The sequence below is a fragment of the Amblyomma mixtum genome, chromosome 5, assembly GCF_055824585.1.
Source record: "Amblyomma mixtum isolate Tamu chromosome 5, ASM5582458v1, whole genome shotgun sequence".
Taxonomy (NCBI): Eukaryota; Metazoa; Arthropoda; class Arachnida; order Ixodida; family Ixodidae; genus Amblyomma; species Amblyomma mixtum.
In genome coordinates this window covers 180,346,008-180,363,864 of record NC_143016.1, presented here as the reverse complement: position 1 = coordinate 180,363,864, position 17,857 = coordinate 180,346,008, and the positions used below count along the sequence as shown (strand labels likewise).

At 44.5% G+C, this 17,857-nt stretch overlaps 1 protein-coding gene across 1 annotated transcript; it reads left to right on the top strand.

The window, feature by feature from the left end:
- LOC149344958 (cuticle protein 10.9-like) lies at positions 1-1,073 on the top strand. Its single transcript, XM_089542693.1, has 2 exons — positions 1-144; positions 714-1,073. Exons 1-2 carry the CDS (start codon positions 40-42, stop codon positions 1,071-1,073), a joined length of 465 nt encoding a protein of 154 aa, XP_089398819.1. The 5' UTR covers positions 1-39.
- The last annotated feature ends 16,784 nt before the right edge of the window (positions 1,074-17,857 follow it).

Sequence of the window (17,857 nt, the reverse complement as noted above, 5' to 3'; positions counted from 1 at the left end):
AAATAAGTGCTATCGTACTCCCAGGCCTTTGTGATCTCCATGGTACCCATTGCCCTCGCCGGCGGCCAGTTCGGTTTTGGTGGAGGATTCGGCACTTTCGGCCCTTCCTTCGCCGCCACGTTCGCACGGCAAGAGCAGTACTACGTGAGTCATTTCCAATGTTCAGTGTCACACTGGAAAATCTCCCATTTAAGACAGGAAAAAAAGTAGTATTTTCCAAGATCAGTAGGCCTAATTAGGTCTCATTATAAGAATACCATGCTACATCGTAAAACAGCTAAAACAAAGGAACCAGAGCAAAATAATATGTCATAAGAGAGAGACCACAAAGATAGTGATTCGTCAAGTTTGTTTAGTGATGCGCACATTCAGCACGTAAAGACATCGGCGCATTTTGTCTTTTAAACACGGACCGTTTCTTGGGAATGAACATCTCTAAACTTTTATTTCTTTTTCAAATCAACAATGAGCTCCTCACCGCGCTTCCTCGACTACTGCGAGGAAGCGAAATCACAAAATAAGTCAAGTAGTTTTAATTTTCCTTAGTCTCCCCAAGCGATCTGTGAGGCCTGTTGTTAAAGGGCTAATATTGCCCACAATAACTGTACAAAACGATTCACAGTCACCTTATTCCAGCTGGAGAAATGAGTCCAATTTTTCGTGAATAAATTTACAGCTCTTTTAACAGAGTTCCCTGACACTTTCGTACGCAGCCACCGCAACCCTACAGCTTTGGCTACGACAACGTTGACGAGTACGGCACCAAGTCTTACCACAAGGAACAAGGGGATGCCGCCAACGCCAAGACAGGAACTTACGGATACTCGGACGCCAATGGCATCTTCCGCCGCGTCAAGTATATTGCCGATGCGGGCGGATTCCGCGCCAAGATTGACACCAACGAGCCCGGAACCGAGGCCGGAGCTAGTGCAGACGCTGTGTACAACTCCAACCCGCTTCCCGCCGGCAGCTACTATCGCCCAATTGGAGCCGCGTCGCACCATTCGGCCGCCTACACCAGCGCCTCCACGTACGGTTTCGGATACGGCCGCCAGGGCCCGTGGGCAGGCTAATCAATATTGTGACTTAGTGACGCGAATGTGAATGAAAGCAGCGGAGCTTCATGCGGCGTTCCATAGTGACAGGAACGAGCTTCGAAGACGTAGATTCAAGGTCATCCACGAGGTGTGTATAGTGCAGGCTGTCTAGAATGCAATAAAACTTTCAAACGTATGATTCGTTCTTCGTGTATTCTTTTTTTCCTTCAGTGTTTGTTCAAGACAAATGAATGAAATTATATTTTCGCGCATACATGTGAACCTCATCATCATCGTGCTTTATAAGAACTAAAACCAGAGCACTCATCCCTCTCTGCTTTAAGAGCCACTTCCCAGATACAAAGCAGCAGCGTGCGTTTCTTGTTGCCCTACGGAGATGTGGACGTAACCACGAGACAAGGTAAGTCAAGGTAATTCATCCCAAAACAATAGGCTTCATGACGACAATAGCACTGTCATATCAGTTTTGCGCTCAGGGCTGGTGAAAGTGAACCCAGCTTCTTGAATGATGCCTTCTCAAAAGTGCATTCCATCTCCACTACTCCATGAAGATGTAACACTGTCATGCACTGCTTATCAAAACATTTTTTCTCATAAACAATACATGCAGGCTTCAAGTAAGCCATCTATTGGCAATTTAATACAGCCATGAACAAAGTTTGCATACAAAGTTTTCCAGTAGTTCGAAACCGGAACATTGAAGTGCTAGGACCTGTGGGATAAACACCCGAAAAGTCGTGGAATCACTCTCAATATCAAAAATGCTTATTTATTTATTTGTTTTAAAATACTGCAGGCCCCAAGCAAGAGGGGCACACAACATAACAACCGCACAGAAAGAAAAGAAAATACAACACACAGCATCATTAGGTGTTCACAAAGCGAGGAAAAACATCATTAATAATAATAGAAAATGAGGAAATGTTCTTCCATTGCGTTGCTAAAATTACTATTTTGAAAAAGGGATTCAGGGGGCATGTTCCAAACGGAGATGCTTCGGGATAAAAAGCTATACTTAAATGAATTTGTTCGTGTGAAGGTAGAGCTCAGTGTGTGTTCCTTAATGTGTCGTGTTCGTCTGGTGGTAGAGGGTTGAACATAATTAGGTATTGGAATGTTTACCTGAAGTGAAAGAATCTCACGAAGGAACAAAGTTCGGTTTGCTTTGCGGCGATATGAAAGAAGTGGGATTTTATTTTCTGCCATCAGATTTGTGGGAAAATCTAATCGGCTGCATTCGAGGAAAATAACCCTGAATGCTTTCCTGTGGATGATTACAAGGGAGGTAATGTTCCTTGTCGCGTCAGAATCCCAAATAATAAATGCGTATTCGAGATTAGTGCGAAGGAAAGTGTTCCATGCCAAAAGCCTAATATTACAGAGGGCGCAACTGAGTTTTCGTTTTAGGAAAGATAATGGTGACAATGCTGAAGATGACATTTTTGATATGTGAGTTGGCCAGTTCAATTGATTCATAAGTATAAATCCTAAGTACCTATGGCTGGCTGTAACTTGAATGTTGGGGACTTGTAGACAACAAGTGAATTTTCTAATATGTTTTTTTTTGTTACATGTAGCAGTACAGTTTTCTTGATGTTAAGGCTCATGCTACGATCCACATCCCATCTGTCAATAGCTGCCAAATAATCTTGGAGAACACCATGCTCTTAGGAGTCCCTTATCTTTTTCAACAATATGCAATCATCTGCAAATAATCTGATGGATACAGAATACGAAACCACACCAGGCAAATTATTTATATATATGGGAAACAATAAGGGACTCAATACAATTCCCCACGGTACACCAGAAGTGACGACCAGGGATTCGGAAACAGCACCATTGACCTCCAGAAACTGACTCCTGTTTTCTAGATATGCATCACTGCATTGAATTATGTGATCACGAAGACCGATGAGCTGTACTTTATAAATAAGCTTATTGTGTGGGACCATATCGAAGGCCACGGAAAAGTCACTCTAAAATATCACTTTAAAATTTCCCAAAATATTGTTATTCCTAGTAGCACAATATGCATGCACAGAAGTTGCGGAGGAAGTCCTAAGCTGAGTGTTAAGGGAAATATTATTTACTGGGCTGAAAAGTTCGGTCCAAAAAGCACTCTATGTTTTGGCAGTTTTCACGATACGACGGGGTGCCACTGTTTCTCCAATTTGGCGGCACTACGGAGAACTGTTTCTACGAGTAGCCTACACGAAGCGTGCATGTTTGGAAATTTCACGAGAAACCTGGGCTCGTTTGTCGGTCGTGGCAACATCATGTCCGTTAGTCATTCGTTATCGGCGGCCGGAAAGGATTAAACGAGACAGAGAGAAATCGCTCTGGTGTGTAAAAACGGCTGTCGTGAATATGTACAAGAAAAACTTTCGTTTGGGCGAGTTGGTTCATCTTTGAACGAGTACGTGCTTGCGCGAAGAAGACGGGACAACAAAGAAACACACACGACATATACAGAGCGCTCTGTTAAAAAAAGGACGGTACAGTGTGCAACGCGGTACACTGGACGCGGTATGTAGCGGTACAGTAGACGCACGCTTTGAATATAATTAAAAACAGTAAAATCGACGTTGGAGTCTTGTACAGCGGATGGCTGAGAGAACTAGAAGCGCAACTTTTGCATTTAGCTCTACAGGAAAGGAAGCCTCAGCGACTGCCTTGCGGCTTACGCTGAAAACAAGCTAGAAACTTAGCCCCTGTCGCATGAGCTGGGACTGCTAAAGCTGCCTTCGTCATGTGTTTTTTTTTTTGTTCACAAAATTGAATAACCACGTGCGACTTTAGATACAACTATAGATATTTAATCATATGTACAGGTCGAAAGGGAGAACATTATTCAATAGTCTTCTCTGCGCATTATTATTACGGAGTAACCACGCCTTGCGCTCTCTGCTTGTTCGTAAGCAGTCGGTGAAAGCCACATCATGAAAATAAGAGCACAGTGATAGGATATTTCCGTCTGATCCCATCAGGTCCTTACCATCCGCTCGTCAAAGCGCATGTTGCATGTTGCAGCGGAAGCACGAGGCAGTAACGCCGCGAAAAAAGTTTTCAGGTTATAGGGCTCCCGTAAATATCATCACATCATCTTGTATTTATAAGTAAATCACCATATCACCCTCTCCTTGAATAACAAATCGTCATAGACGCGCACCGCAATAAGGCCTTCTGCTAGGACATGCACGCACAAAATTCCTCGCTCTCCCTGAGCAGTGTGGGATCAGCGATGGTTATTAAAATATAGCTTCTCGTATTTACATAGGTGCACGGAAAGCATCTCTTGAGCATTACATGCTCGGGGCCTGATAAGAACTGCGCTCTCGTGGTCCCACAAACGCGCATCTTCAGAGCGTGGAAACTACCTGTCCCATGTTCTATCTGCAATACTGTCGTCACAAAACGCGCGCAGTGATATTTCCATTTCTTCTATCTCATCGGCATTCAAACTTGCATGTAACATAGGTCCTAAGATATATTTTTTCGCACAAAAATGTCAACAACAACGTCTAAGTGTACCGGTGAGATATTCACGCGACGAGGAACCGATGTGGCTCTGCGCAGCCATCCCTTGTAGATTAGTTCTCGGCGCTGCCGTAGCGCTGCTCCGATTTCACCAAAATTTCCAGTATGCGATATGAACACGGCTAAATCCACCTGAAACAATGAAATCCCTGCCGACTGTAGCACACTCCAAGCAAAAGCTGCAAGTTTGCTATGCACACAATTGTGGGCATAGCGCCAGCTTCCCTACAAGAAGTCCCTCCACTAAAACCTGAGCAGTGCACAACGTCAGAGAATTATGACCGGACTTGCAGCACTCATACCATACATTCTATTTACTAACTGCCGGTCACAGTGCTCTTCATTTCTTCTGACGACTGCAGTACGCGGCCTGTGGGAAACGTTTGTGAGCTGGGCAAAAAACACAAAACCAAACTAAAGTAATTTCTGACGGGCTGGGAAGGGATATCTTGTAAAAACAAGTTGGGGGGAGGGGGGGGAGGGGGGGAGTTGGTGGACTTAGTAAACGACTAAATACAACACACATATTAGCGTCCACAGTCTCTTGACATGCCAAAGAAATTACTAGAATAATAATGGGAGCGGTGCAGTTTGGCCAGCGCTCTGATGAAAAGCATTGCATCTAACTGGGGCCCCTGAAAAGCAAAGTATGCTAGAGTTGCAGGCATGTCAATAGCCGAATTTGGGGTCATAATTGGAGCGAGCGAACACGCTAAACGCTTCGAAATAAATAAACATCATGGTTAAAAAAGTAAGAAACGATAGCCGAAGCGCTGACAGGTACAAAGAGAATAATGCGCATTACAGAAAAAACTCGAGCTAATTGATCTCCTTGACAAGAGAATACGTCTGCGCTAGTTGGTGATCGAACATATTCAGACCGTCATACCGGTGAAATGACGGGGCAGACAGGACCACACTCGCGTATTTCGCCTGCTGTCTGTCACGCCACGTTGTTCATTAGCTAAGTTATCATGCTAATATGGCCGATATTAGAAAGTAAACATGTTTCCGTATGAATTGGGAGAAAAAAAGCGTTGGCAAGACATGAAATGAGGCGAATAGACTTACAGCCGATAGATAAGAGAGTAGAGCTCGAAAGACAGGACAAAACAAGAGGGCACCACATGCGCTAACATTCTATTGATTTTTATTGAAAGCAAACACAGTTTTTTTACACTACCAGAACGGGAACACATCATCCCACAATCTTATAATTCAGCAAGCCACTTTCCACCAAACCTTCTGCGTCGTCAAGAAACACCATCTCCCTCCTAGATAAACAGAGGGACTGCTGTGACAATCTTATTTCTAGTTTTTTTTATTTCCCTGGAAGGTGCGGTGGAAAGTGACTTGCTTTGTGACAGGATTGTGGGATGATGTGTCCACGTGATCTCAGTGTACAAAAACCTGTGCTTGTACCCGAAGCGGTCGCGGGTGGCGCAAAACATGAATACGTAACACAGCTTTTCATGACGATAAAAGCGCACAAGCCAAAACTTAGATTCTTGCGCGCTGTTCACAAACATTCACCTGCAAATTTAACTCGCGCGTAGCAAACGGCAGCGCGTAGCTTTCTTTTGCCCGTGCACCGGTGCCCCCGACCAGGTATGACCGTTAGTTAGAATTGAAGTAATTGACGGCACTGACACACAAAGCGCAGGCACCCAAACGCAACAATTCACGCACTTCTTACAAATGTAGAACCTGATTAAGACTCAATTATGGCGGAGTTCAAATTAATAGGGATTGTGCAATTGTAAAAAGAGCAACTAGCATAACGAAAAGGGAAGCTTGGCCGCCGCGGTGGATCAGCGGTTATGGCTCTTGGCTGCTGACCCGAAAGACGCGGGTCCGGTACCGGCTCCGGCGGTCGAATCTCTATGAAGGCGAAATTCTAGAGGCCCGTGTACTGTGCGATGTTACAGCACGTTAAAGAACCCCAGGTGGTCGAAATTTCCGGAGCCCTTCACTACGGCGTCTCTCATCGCCTGAGTCGCTTTGGGACAGTAAACCCCATAAGACAACCAACCAACCAAAAGGGAAGCTGAAACCTAGCCCATTACGCCTGTTACCCGTCTATAATAATCGGCGCCTGTTATCACCCCCCCCTCCTTACGCCAACGCTTCTTTTGTCGCCGAATTCCACGCAGTTCTTCAATGCATAACTGCAACGCACCGTCAGTCAACTATTTTACTGTTCGTAGACTTTATCTCTCCCGCTGTTACCTGGTCTAATCTCGCCAAAACGCTATCAAAGAATAACATTGAAAGTGACTTCGTAAACACGTGCCTAACCTTTGGACTAACGCAAGTAGTCTCCCAACCAACACGTCATAGCAGCAATTCGTCTTATACACTCGATCCGATCCTTACCTCTGACTCCGATAAGCTTTCTTCACTCACACATTTACCGGCTGTTAGTGACGATTACATCGTGCACGGTTCGTTTCATTGCCATCTACCGTGTACACCAACAGTAATGAAAACCATAACATTATATGACAAAGGAAACTATTTCGCAATGAACACTGCACTTGAGGAATTTCCGTCTGGCTTCTTGAGGACTTTTCAAAACGCTCCGCTGGGACTAACTGGTTACTTTTCAAGAATAAAATGCATGAGCTGATAAAAGCGTACATACCCACAATCACTGTAACCGATAAACAATTATCGCCACTGTTCAACCGCACGCTGAAACGTCTCAACAACAACAAGAAAAGTTTCTCCCGCTCTGATAAGTGAATTAACAACGAATGCTCATGGGAAAAATATTACACTGCGGAAAAGAAGTTTGAGTCACTTGCTAACAAAACAAAGCGTATTTTCTATTCATCAGTTTTGCCAACCATGCTAAAAAATAACCCTAAAAATTTTTGGAGTACTATAAACCCTAAACGCTCGCAACGATTAGAATTATACGATCACTGCAATCACCTCATTCCTCCAAATCAATCAGCCGAAGAACTAAACCGTGCATTCAGTTCTGTTTTCACGCAAGAACCTGCTAACGCTTTACGAGATTTTCCCCATTACGATCACACTGTTATGCCTGAGATAACTTTTAATCCTCCCAGTATTGTGAAAATCATTGACTCATTAAGACTTTAATCTTCTGCAGGTGTCGATGGCATTAACACCAAGGTATTAAAACATACGAAAAACACTGTCAGTGTGACTTTATGCAATATTTTTCAGCAATCATTGTCATCGGGAGTGGTGCCGGAAGACTGGAAGGTATTCAAGGTTGTTCCAGATCCGAAAAAAGGTCCTCCATCTTTATGTTCTAGTTATCGTCCAGTTCACTAACTAGCGTTTGTTCAAAACTAATGGAGCATGTGCTTTACTCTCACATAGTAAATTTCCTGATATCTGTCACTTCTTTCCATCCTGATCAGCATGGGTTTCGCAAAGAGCTATCTTGTGATAGTCAACCAGCTTTATTCATTAACGACATATGTTCTAATCTCAATTCAAACATTCCGGTGGACGCTCTCTTTCTGGATTTCGAAAAGGCATTCGGCAAGGTTCCCCATCAGACTTCTACTTAAACTTTCAAGTTTACGCCTCAAACCCCTTGTATTGGATTGGATACGCAATTTTCTCACTAACCGGAAACAATTTGGGTATGCTCATAAACTCTCGTCATCTTGCTCCCCAGTCCTTTCCGGTGTCCTCCAAGGTACCGTGCTTGGGCCTTTGCTCTTTCTAATCTATATTAACGACCTGCCTAATAATATGACCTCTCATATCCGCCTATTTGCTGACGACTGTGTAATCTACCGCCCCATCCATAACACCTCTGACTTCCGCTTACTTCAAGACGACCTTAAACGTGTTGAAGCCAGGTGGAACACTTGGTTAATCTCCTTAAACACTAATAAAACATCACTGCTTTCTTTCCATCGGCGCCATAACTCTCAACCCTTCAAATATGAAACAAGTGCATCTGAAATATCATCTGTTCGTTCGTATAAATATCTCGGCATCACATTTTCTACACACTCACTTGGTCAGCATACGTAACAAACATAACAAACGAAGCCAATCGCACTCTTGGCTACCTTCGTAGGAACTTGCGACTCCCTTCTGCTTCAAGCAAAACATTAACATACCTCACATTTGCCTGGCTGAAGTTGGAACACGCATGCTCAGTCTGGGACCCTCATCAATCTAACCCTTCGAACACCCTCGATTCAGTTCAGAATCGCGCAGCTAGATTTATTTGTCGGACTACTCGTACCACAGCAGCGTCACTGCACTTTAATCTGAGGCTGATCTTACTAATCTCGAGTCCAGACGTTGCATCTTTAGGCTCTGGCTCTTTCATAAATTTTATCACAGCCCACTTGATGTTTCAGCTATCTTGCCAGCTCATCGCTTATCAAGCCGTACCAACCATCCCGAAGCAGTCTACCCTCCCCCAGCACAGACTACAGCTCATCTTCGCTCAATTTTCGTGCAAACTGCTCGAGACTTGAACAGCCTGCCAAACGACTCCGTGCACCAGTCCGATCCACTGGACTTCAAGGCTGCCATCCAATCTCTCATTAGCGGAACATTCAGCCCATCCCTCATGTAATACCCTATTCCTGGGGAATTTGAGGTATTGATAACAAATGAATAAATAAATACTTTAAAATCATACCTACGTCGAGCAGCTGCTATGTCCAACAGCTCAAAACACCAAAGGGCTCAGTGACATCAATCATGCACTAGATGGTGCTGAAGACAGGTCAAGCCTCATGCATAAAAACAGAGCGAAAAATTTAAACTTTTTTTTTGTGACAAAGCTCTGAATCGAAATTGAGCCGAAAGAAACTGACAGAAGATCGGGTTGGCACGGTGTTTGTAGACGGGCACTGTCCTGTCATCATCAAATTAATGCTTTCCATACCAAGAGAACACATTATGTCAGAGATATTCAAGTTGGATAACAAGTCCAACAATACCGGTAAAAACTTTACAGCAGCTACCCGCTCCAATCGTATGGAAATGATCTTCTTTGCACGTGAACAAAACTCCCCTTCCTATTTCAAAAGAAGAATTTGGTAATTGCACCAAAACCTTACATCTAGAGTAGATATCAAAATTGTGCGCGAAACAAATGCGAAATGGCTATATAACAGTTTCTCTCCGTGACGTATCACCAGAGAAGCATCTTTCAGGTCTGAAAGCCACAGATCAGAAGACAGAAATGACACCTAAATTTTAGTTATTTACGCTCACGTTGCATCCATTATGTAGAAGCGAAAAGACAGCACAATAATACAATCTTGAGAATCATGTTAACCAAAACGTGGCCTACTGCCTTTGTGAAAGAAAGAAATCTTTTCGTATTTGCCATAATTCATAATAGAAAGTTATACCATATCGTTACCGTGTTTACGTTGCCATTTACCGTATTAGCGGATGGTAGATGCCGCACTTTCCGGTTAGCGATGCGCACGCTAGAAGACGTGTTAGTATACCGTCTCCCCCGTAATAAGTTACCATATGGCAAAAACGAATGATGATGATGGCAGATGCCCCATCATTAATTACAAAGATAAATACCCATGCAAAGCATTCTTTTGCAGTGAGATACTACACGCTCTTGAAGCATCTTTTTCTCCGCATATAAATATGTGCACACTACTTTTCTGTTAATCGCCGGCTCAGCCGCTTTAAAAATACCAACTCCTTGAAAAATATTCTGAAGAGCAGACAAGTTTACTACTCAGAACGCAGTAAGCTTGGGTACGCTGCACTTACTGCGTTACGAACGCTATAAAAAACGCAGCTACAACACCGTCTGTTTGTCGCGCGCAGCGTCGCTTTGGATGTTTGGATGCCTGTTTTGGATGTAAATATACTGGCACCATCTGGTGAAAGTAAGTCAAAGCGCTTGAACTCTTAATTAACTGAAGAAACTTTTTTTTCTGAATTTATTGGTGAACATGACAAGCACTACCGGAAGTTTTTGTTTTTGAAGCAGGAGAACTATGAAAATAAAGGAAAACGTTAAAGCTGGCACAAAAAGTACAAAGTTGTTGCTACTTTGGCTACGTTCGAGTATAGTTAGCTTAGCTGCTCGCAAATCGCTGAATTATCTTGACAACATGGGCTAGTTGTCACTTAAACCTCGACGTACGAGTGGAAGTGTGAGTATTAAGAGCGAATGCCTTCATTTAGATCAAGAAATGGCGCCGAAGAAAGCGGCGGCGATGCTGTATTTGGTCCGAAGCGGCCGTGCAGGGCGCCACCATGTTTGTTTACGAGCGAACGTTAACTCTCTCTGGAACGATAAAAGAGGTTTCGTAAAATGCTAGCAGTCTGGGAATGTGCGCGCATGCGCAGATGTCGCTAGTCGAGTCCGGGGAACAGTAACGTAAACACGGTAACGATATGCTATAACTCTCTAATATATAGAAAAGCCCGTTCGCTGAATAAAGACTGTGGCGTCTAAATTCCATTATAAAGAAAGACGTGTCAGTCTAATAAACAAAATGACGCTCTCTTAGAGATGCTAGGGGCGACCTTCTGTAAAATGGGCGCACTTATCGTGTTAGGCGTGTGCTACCGTCCCCCGAAAAGGTTTTATTAAACACTTAAATGTAAGTAGCCATGCGCACAGTTTATTTTTTGGCAGATTTTAATTACCCAAACAGAGATTAGTTTCAGAATTAATGTCCAGTTTCCATACAATGCAATGATCTTGTTCATTACTTGTTAGACTAAAAGTTAACGCTGGTGATCGCACAGGCCACAAGGAAAACTTTTAGCGCATCGAACACCACGGATAGCACTAACTCTGTCACTTCATGATTGTACTTTCTAGCTTATTTTAAATAAGCAACCATAAGGCTATCCTCTCTAAATCAACATTCCTTAGCTAGAAAGAAAAGCTCGCTAAGAAATAAATACGGCTTCAGGACCCCGGTGGTTACCGAGGAACAAAGGCAGAGCTAACAAAAAAAAATTGACAGTGGCTTAGCTGTGGTTAAGCCTGGATCATCATCATCATCATCAGCCTGACTACACCCGCTGCAGGGCAAAGGCCTCTCCCATGTCTCTCCAATTAACCCTGTCCTTTGTCAGTTGCCGCCACTGTATCCCCGCAAACTTCATAATCTCATCCGCCCACCTAACTTTCTGCCGGCCCCTGCTACGTTTGCTTTCTCTTGGAATCCACTCCGTTGCCCATAAGGACCAGTGGTTATCTTGCCTTCGCATTACATGCCCTGCCCAAGCCCATTTTTTCCTATTGATTTCAACTAAGATGTCATTCACCCGCGTTTGTTCCCTCACCAACTCCGCCCTCTTCCGATCTCTTAACATTACACCTATCATTTTCCTCCTATCAATTTGGGATCATGAGAGGGAAATAACTAGAAGAATAAGAATGAGGTGGAGCGCATATGGCAGGTTCTCTCAGATCATGAATGGTAGCTTACCAATATCCTTCAAGAGAAAAGTATACAACAGCTGTATCCTACCGGTACTCACCTATGGGAGAAACGTGGAGGCTAACAAAGAGGCTTCAGCTTAAGTTAAGAACAACGCAGCGAGCTATGGAAAGGAAAATGATGGGTGTAACGTTAAGAGCCTGGATATACAAGCGAAAAGGTACAGTTACGCTTTGTTTGACGTCATGGCTGTCGCAGTTCGCGCACAATGCAGTGGGAGCACAACGATAACGGTGGAGGCGTTCGGCCGTCCACACACTGCCTGTACAGAGGCGAAGGAGGAGACGCGCGTGTAGTGAATACGGTGCTGTCTTAGAAGGTTGTTTTAGAGGCATGTACTGTGGTGTCCATTCCTTTCGTGTGCACGCCAAGATATGAGAGGCAGGCATTTCCTTTCCTCAAAACCAATTTTCATTTCATTTTATTTTCCTTAAGGCCCTTACGGCGCACCCGCCGCGGTGGCTTAGTGGTAAGGCGCTCGTCTACCGAGCCGGAGTACCCGGGTTCGAACCCGATCGCGGCGTCCGCGTTTCGATGTAGGCGAAACGCAAGTGCACCCGTGTGCTGTGCGATGTCAGTGCACGTTAAGAATCCCCAGGTGGTCGAAATTATTCCGGAAACCTCCACTACGGCACTTCTTTCTCTCTTTCTTCTTTCACTCCCACCTTCCTTCCTTCCCTTACGGCGCGGTTCAGGTGTCCGCCTAGATATGTGAGACAGATACTGCGCCGTTTCCTTTCCTCAAAAACCAATTTACCCATTTACCTTACGGCGCGGTTCGGGTATCCTACACCTTACATGATTTCTCTCCCCACGCAGGATCACATATATCAGAAGCCCCTACCGCTCAATACGAGCGCTAGTCTCCATCAGGGTAGGCGGCAGGCACGAGCGAGCTCGAGGCTGCACAGCTGCAGAGTCCGAGGAAGTAGCTGTTGCTCTAGCGGTGGTGGAGGGCTATAGAACCGGGCGGTCGTTAACAATACTCACGGACTCTCAAACAGCCTGCCGAAATTACATGAATGGCAGGATAGGTCGTCACGCGCGCCGTATACTCCTCGCAGCGAGCGACAGAATTAAAAACCAGGAAGAACAAAACGACAAGATCCCATACAAAATTGTGTGGGTACCGGGGCACACGGGGGTGGCAGGGAACCTAGAGGCCGACAGGATAGCTCGAGGATACATTACTTTCCGAGCATCCGAGACCGCGGAACTCGCGCCAGCACCCAGGGAATACTCGGCCATACTACAAAACTATAGAGGCAGAAGAATGCGATATCCGCCACCGCACAAATCTCTCAGCAGAGAGGAAGCTGTCACTTGGAGACAATTACAAACAGGCTCTTTCCCAAACCTACATATATTAAACAAAATGCACCCTACGATATACGCTGACAAATGTCCCTGGTGCGACGAAAAACCTACTCTATACCATATCACATGGGCCTGCCAAAACATAGACGTGGTCCCCAAAATACAAAACCCGAGTGCGGAGCAGTGGGAGACTCTGCTGTCCAGCGACCGCTGTGAAGACCAACTAGGTCTGGTACAGCGAGCTCAACGGGCGGCATTGGCCAGCGGAGCCCTGGACTGAGGGCAACCGACCACTGATTAGGGGCGGACGACTTCGACAGGGAAGGCTCCTGGGGGTAGAACCAAGACGTCTCTGAAGATGCCCCCAAACCGCAGGAAAAACCATTAGTGAAAATTAAGTTTTCCTTTCCTTACACCAAAACATACAGCAACCGCTCCGATATCCTTTATGTCGACGCGGCAGAAATTTATAAACCAGGATATTTCACGGCTGTCGCAGCCTATGAAGACGGCACAGTGGGGGCCGCCGCCACTATCTGAACTAATTCGCCTGCAGAGGCGGAAGCAGCCGCCATCGCAATTCCTCTAGCCCACTCCACCATTGACATAAACGTAACCGAAATTTCCACGGATTCCCAGGCCGCGTACCGCCACTACCTAAAGGGCGTGGCGACGCCGGCAACACATCGTATTCTTTCCACGGCCAGCTCTCTCGGTCGAACAGTTACTCTGTCGTGGGTCCCTGGGCACGCCTCGATCCCCGGTAATGAGCGCGTTCATGCGCTGGCCCGAGAACTCTCCTTCCGGACCACGGATGATCAGGCACCCAACCCCGCGCAAGAGGCCCCATCGGTCCTCTCTACATACAATCAAATCACCACATTCTACAAACTCAGCCGCATGACACTGCCACCACCCCACAGCACCTTGTCGCCCTCATCCAGCGCCACATGGCGACAATTACAGACAGGCTGCTTTGTTTCCCCCCCACCGTCTCTCATGCTTTCACCCCACCTCTCTTCCTGATTGTAAAACCTGTGGCGTGCCCAGATCCACAATTCTCTACTACCTTTGGGAATTTCCTTCCCCCAAGGCAGTACCCCCCGTCCCCAATCCCACTCATTCTTCCTAGGAGGCTGTTTTACGGACCACTCAGCCCGCTAGCCAGGAATGGTTGGTGCATCGGGCTTTGCGTGAAGCACAAGTCCGTGGTCTCCTGGACCAGTAGGGGACCACCCTGAAAGATTTTTTTTTGTGTGTGTGTGTTATAAAGTTTTTCCATACTTCCATCCACCGAGATATGAGAGAGACAGGCGTGATTTCCTTTCCTTAAACCAATTTTCTTTTCATTTTCCTTCCCTTAAAGCGCGGTTCGGGTCTCCACCAAGATATACTGTTTGTCTTTTATTTAATTTTTTTATTCCTGACATTTTATCTCTTTCATTTCTTTTTTTTATTCTCATTAATGTGCTTATTTTTATTCTTTATTTTATTACGGAGTCCGCGGCCAATCTGCGCTGCGCGTGACGTCGCTCGGTTTCGCGCATGCGCAGAAGTGGCAAATCTGGCCTCCGGCTCACGCGAAGCGCGTTGTTGACGAGCCTAGTGAAGCTTTTCGCTTCAGTAATTACTGTTCTTACAAAAGCGTATTTCATGTCCGTTCTATAAGAGAACAATAGAGCATACGCACGACAAAATAAAGAGTAAAGCTGCTAAAAAAACATACACAAGAAAGGGTACGAGGCATGTGTGCAGACGCACCGCAGCACAGGCTGTTTATTTATTTAATCAATAACCCCCTAGAGGCCCTCAGTCGAGTTTATTACATATGTGGGAGCACAGACACAAAAGAATGCAAAACAAAAATGTGCCAGCACCAAGGTGTAATACATAAATACAGAACAAAGCAGAAGTATAAAACAAAGCAAGAAAAAGGAAAAATAACACGTAATATACATTATAATTCACAAGAAAACAGAAGAGATAGTCCATCAGAGGCTTAACATAACAACTGGAACAAAACAAAATAACAGAACAGCTGAATGCAGAGCCATTCCAGACAGACATTTCGGTTAGAAGTTCGTGAAACTTGTTAAGGCTCCTTTCTGAAGCGATGTGTGAAGGTATATTATTCCAGTCGACTATAGTACGAGGTATGAAAGCGTTCGCAAAAGAAGAAGTGTGGCATGATATGCGTTTCACTTTCAGCGGGCGGTCGCGACATGGTAAAAAATATTCTATTGACTGAAAAAAACCTCATGGAGCAGATCACTATGGTAATGTTTATGGAAAAGAGCGAGGCGTGTTAGTTTTCGACGATGTGACAACGTATCAAGTTCTGCGCGGGCCTTTAGTGCGGTGACGCTAGTATGACGAGAATAATCCGAAAATATTAACCTAACGGCACGGTTCTGCAAATGTTCCAACTCATCTATAAGGTAAGCTTGATCCGGGTCCCAGATGGCCGACACGTATTTGATTTTAGGCTGCATTAAAGTAACGTATGCTAGTTTCTTTAGGTGAAAATGCCGTTGTTCAAGGTTACGTTTTAGGAGACCAAGAGAGCGGTTAGCAGCTGCCAGAATTTGGCTAAGATGGTAATTCCATGTTAAATTAGACTGAAGATGTAGTCCAAAATACTTGTAGAAAGTAGAAAGTTCAACCGGGCTATTCAGGAGAGTGTAACATGTCGGGATGCGGCGTGACTTGCGAGTTGAAGGGACAAGTTTTGTTTAGAGGAATTAAGGGTATTCCACCAAGACGAACACCAGTTGCCAATGGAATATAAATCAGTTTGCAAAGATTAGCGGTCGGAGTCATTAGTAACGTTACGGTATATACCACAATCATCAGCGAATAATCTGATTTTGGATGAAACGCAATCGGGTAAGTCATTTATGAAGATTACAAAAAGTAAAGGTCCCAGAACGCTTCCCAGAAACAGGTGAGGAGAAAGAAAGATCATTACTGACAGAAATAAACTGAGATCGACATGCATGAAAAGCCTTAACCCAGGCAGTAACATCATAATGAATGGTCAAGTGGGTTAGTCTGAGCAAAAGTCTGTGATGGGGGACCCGGTTGAATGCTTTAGAAAAGCCTAAGAATAAAGCATCGACTTGTTTGCCTGCTTCCACTGATGAAAAAAGGTCGTAAGTGAATCCGGAAAGTTGGGTGTCGCATGAGAAACCCCTTCGAAATCAATGCTGCTATTTGAGTATGATGTTGTGGTGCTCAAGATAGCTGATAATATTATTGTAAAGAACATATTCAATGAGCTTAGATATGGAGCTATTTAAGGATATTGGAGGATAGTTGAGAGGATTAGAGTGGTCACCAGATTTGAATATGGGTATTACTTTAGCTACGCGTCAATGACTAGGAATCGAACAAGATGATAATGATTGTGTAGAGGTGGATGACAATACTGGATAAATGCTCTCAGAGATGTTTTCAAGAATGTTGTTGTTAAAGCCCAGAGGATCAGAGCTAGAAGTTAGTTTATTATTATTCAGGAGGGATTTAGTTCCTTCATCATTAATAACTATTTCGGGGAAAGAAACCTGAAGAAATCGATCTAGGCTGGGAGGTGAAGCGGTGCCTTCAAAAGTAAATACACACGAGAATGCTGTAAGAACCATCTGTGTACATCAGATCAGAAGTTGGAGTGTTATTTGACTCGGGAAGAATAATGTCATCCCAACTGGAGGGATTAACAACGCGCCAGAATCTTCTTGGGTTATTGGTGGTGAAAGTTGGCCAAACATTGCTGAAGAATTCCCTGCGGGCTTTTTTTAGCAAAAATTTGTATTCCTTATCGCTCGGCTTATGCCTGTCAAGTGAATGAGCAGTTCTTTGTGCTTTGCTTGTCTATAAACACATTTTTCTTATTATTAGCTCTACGAAGCCTATGATCAAATCAGCGTAAACTTGGGTTGCACTTTATCGATATAAGTTGAATGCACTGATTGATGAGGTTAGTAACTGTAGTTTTGAGCAACATCCAGTTCTCCTCAACAGAATGAGAGGACCAATCAGAAAGGTAGTGCACTGAGAAGGCGGTTAATTCAGAGTTCATTTTATGAAAGTTAGGCCTGTAGTAACATCTTATCTTTTTTGGAACAGTTATTCTTTCGCTGAACGAATGGTTGATGTGCCCGGTGGTAATGTCATGCTCGGAATGCCCTTCATGATGAACTACATCTGAACAATTATTTGGGTCACTGGTTAGGGAGAGGTCCAAAATATTTGCGGGATGTACCAATGACCGAGTAGGCTTAGAAATAATTTGACATAACAAAGAGTCAGGACACGTCTGTATGAAGGCATAAGCATCTTTGTCACAAGGAAGGGCAGACAACATATCCCACTTGATGTTGGGAAAATCCCACCACCGAGCGGGGGCGGAACTACTAGTCGGCTGTAAAAGCTTACGGGCCAGAACAAGGGTGTTCATTACAGTAACTGCGCTCTGACTGGGTTGGATGACGTGCA

What these genes read in the sequence shown, in the direction of transcription:
- LOC149344958 (XM_089542693.1), top strand. Translation starts at nt 40, where the DNA reads ATGGTACCCATTGCCCTCGCCGGCGGCCAGTTCGGTTTTGGTGGAGGA. An exon ending in CACGGCAAGAGCAGTACTAC is followed by an intron (nt 145 to 713) that starts GTGAGTCATTTC and finishes TTTCGTACGCAG; the next exon opens with CCACCGCAACCCTACAGCTT.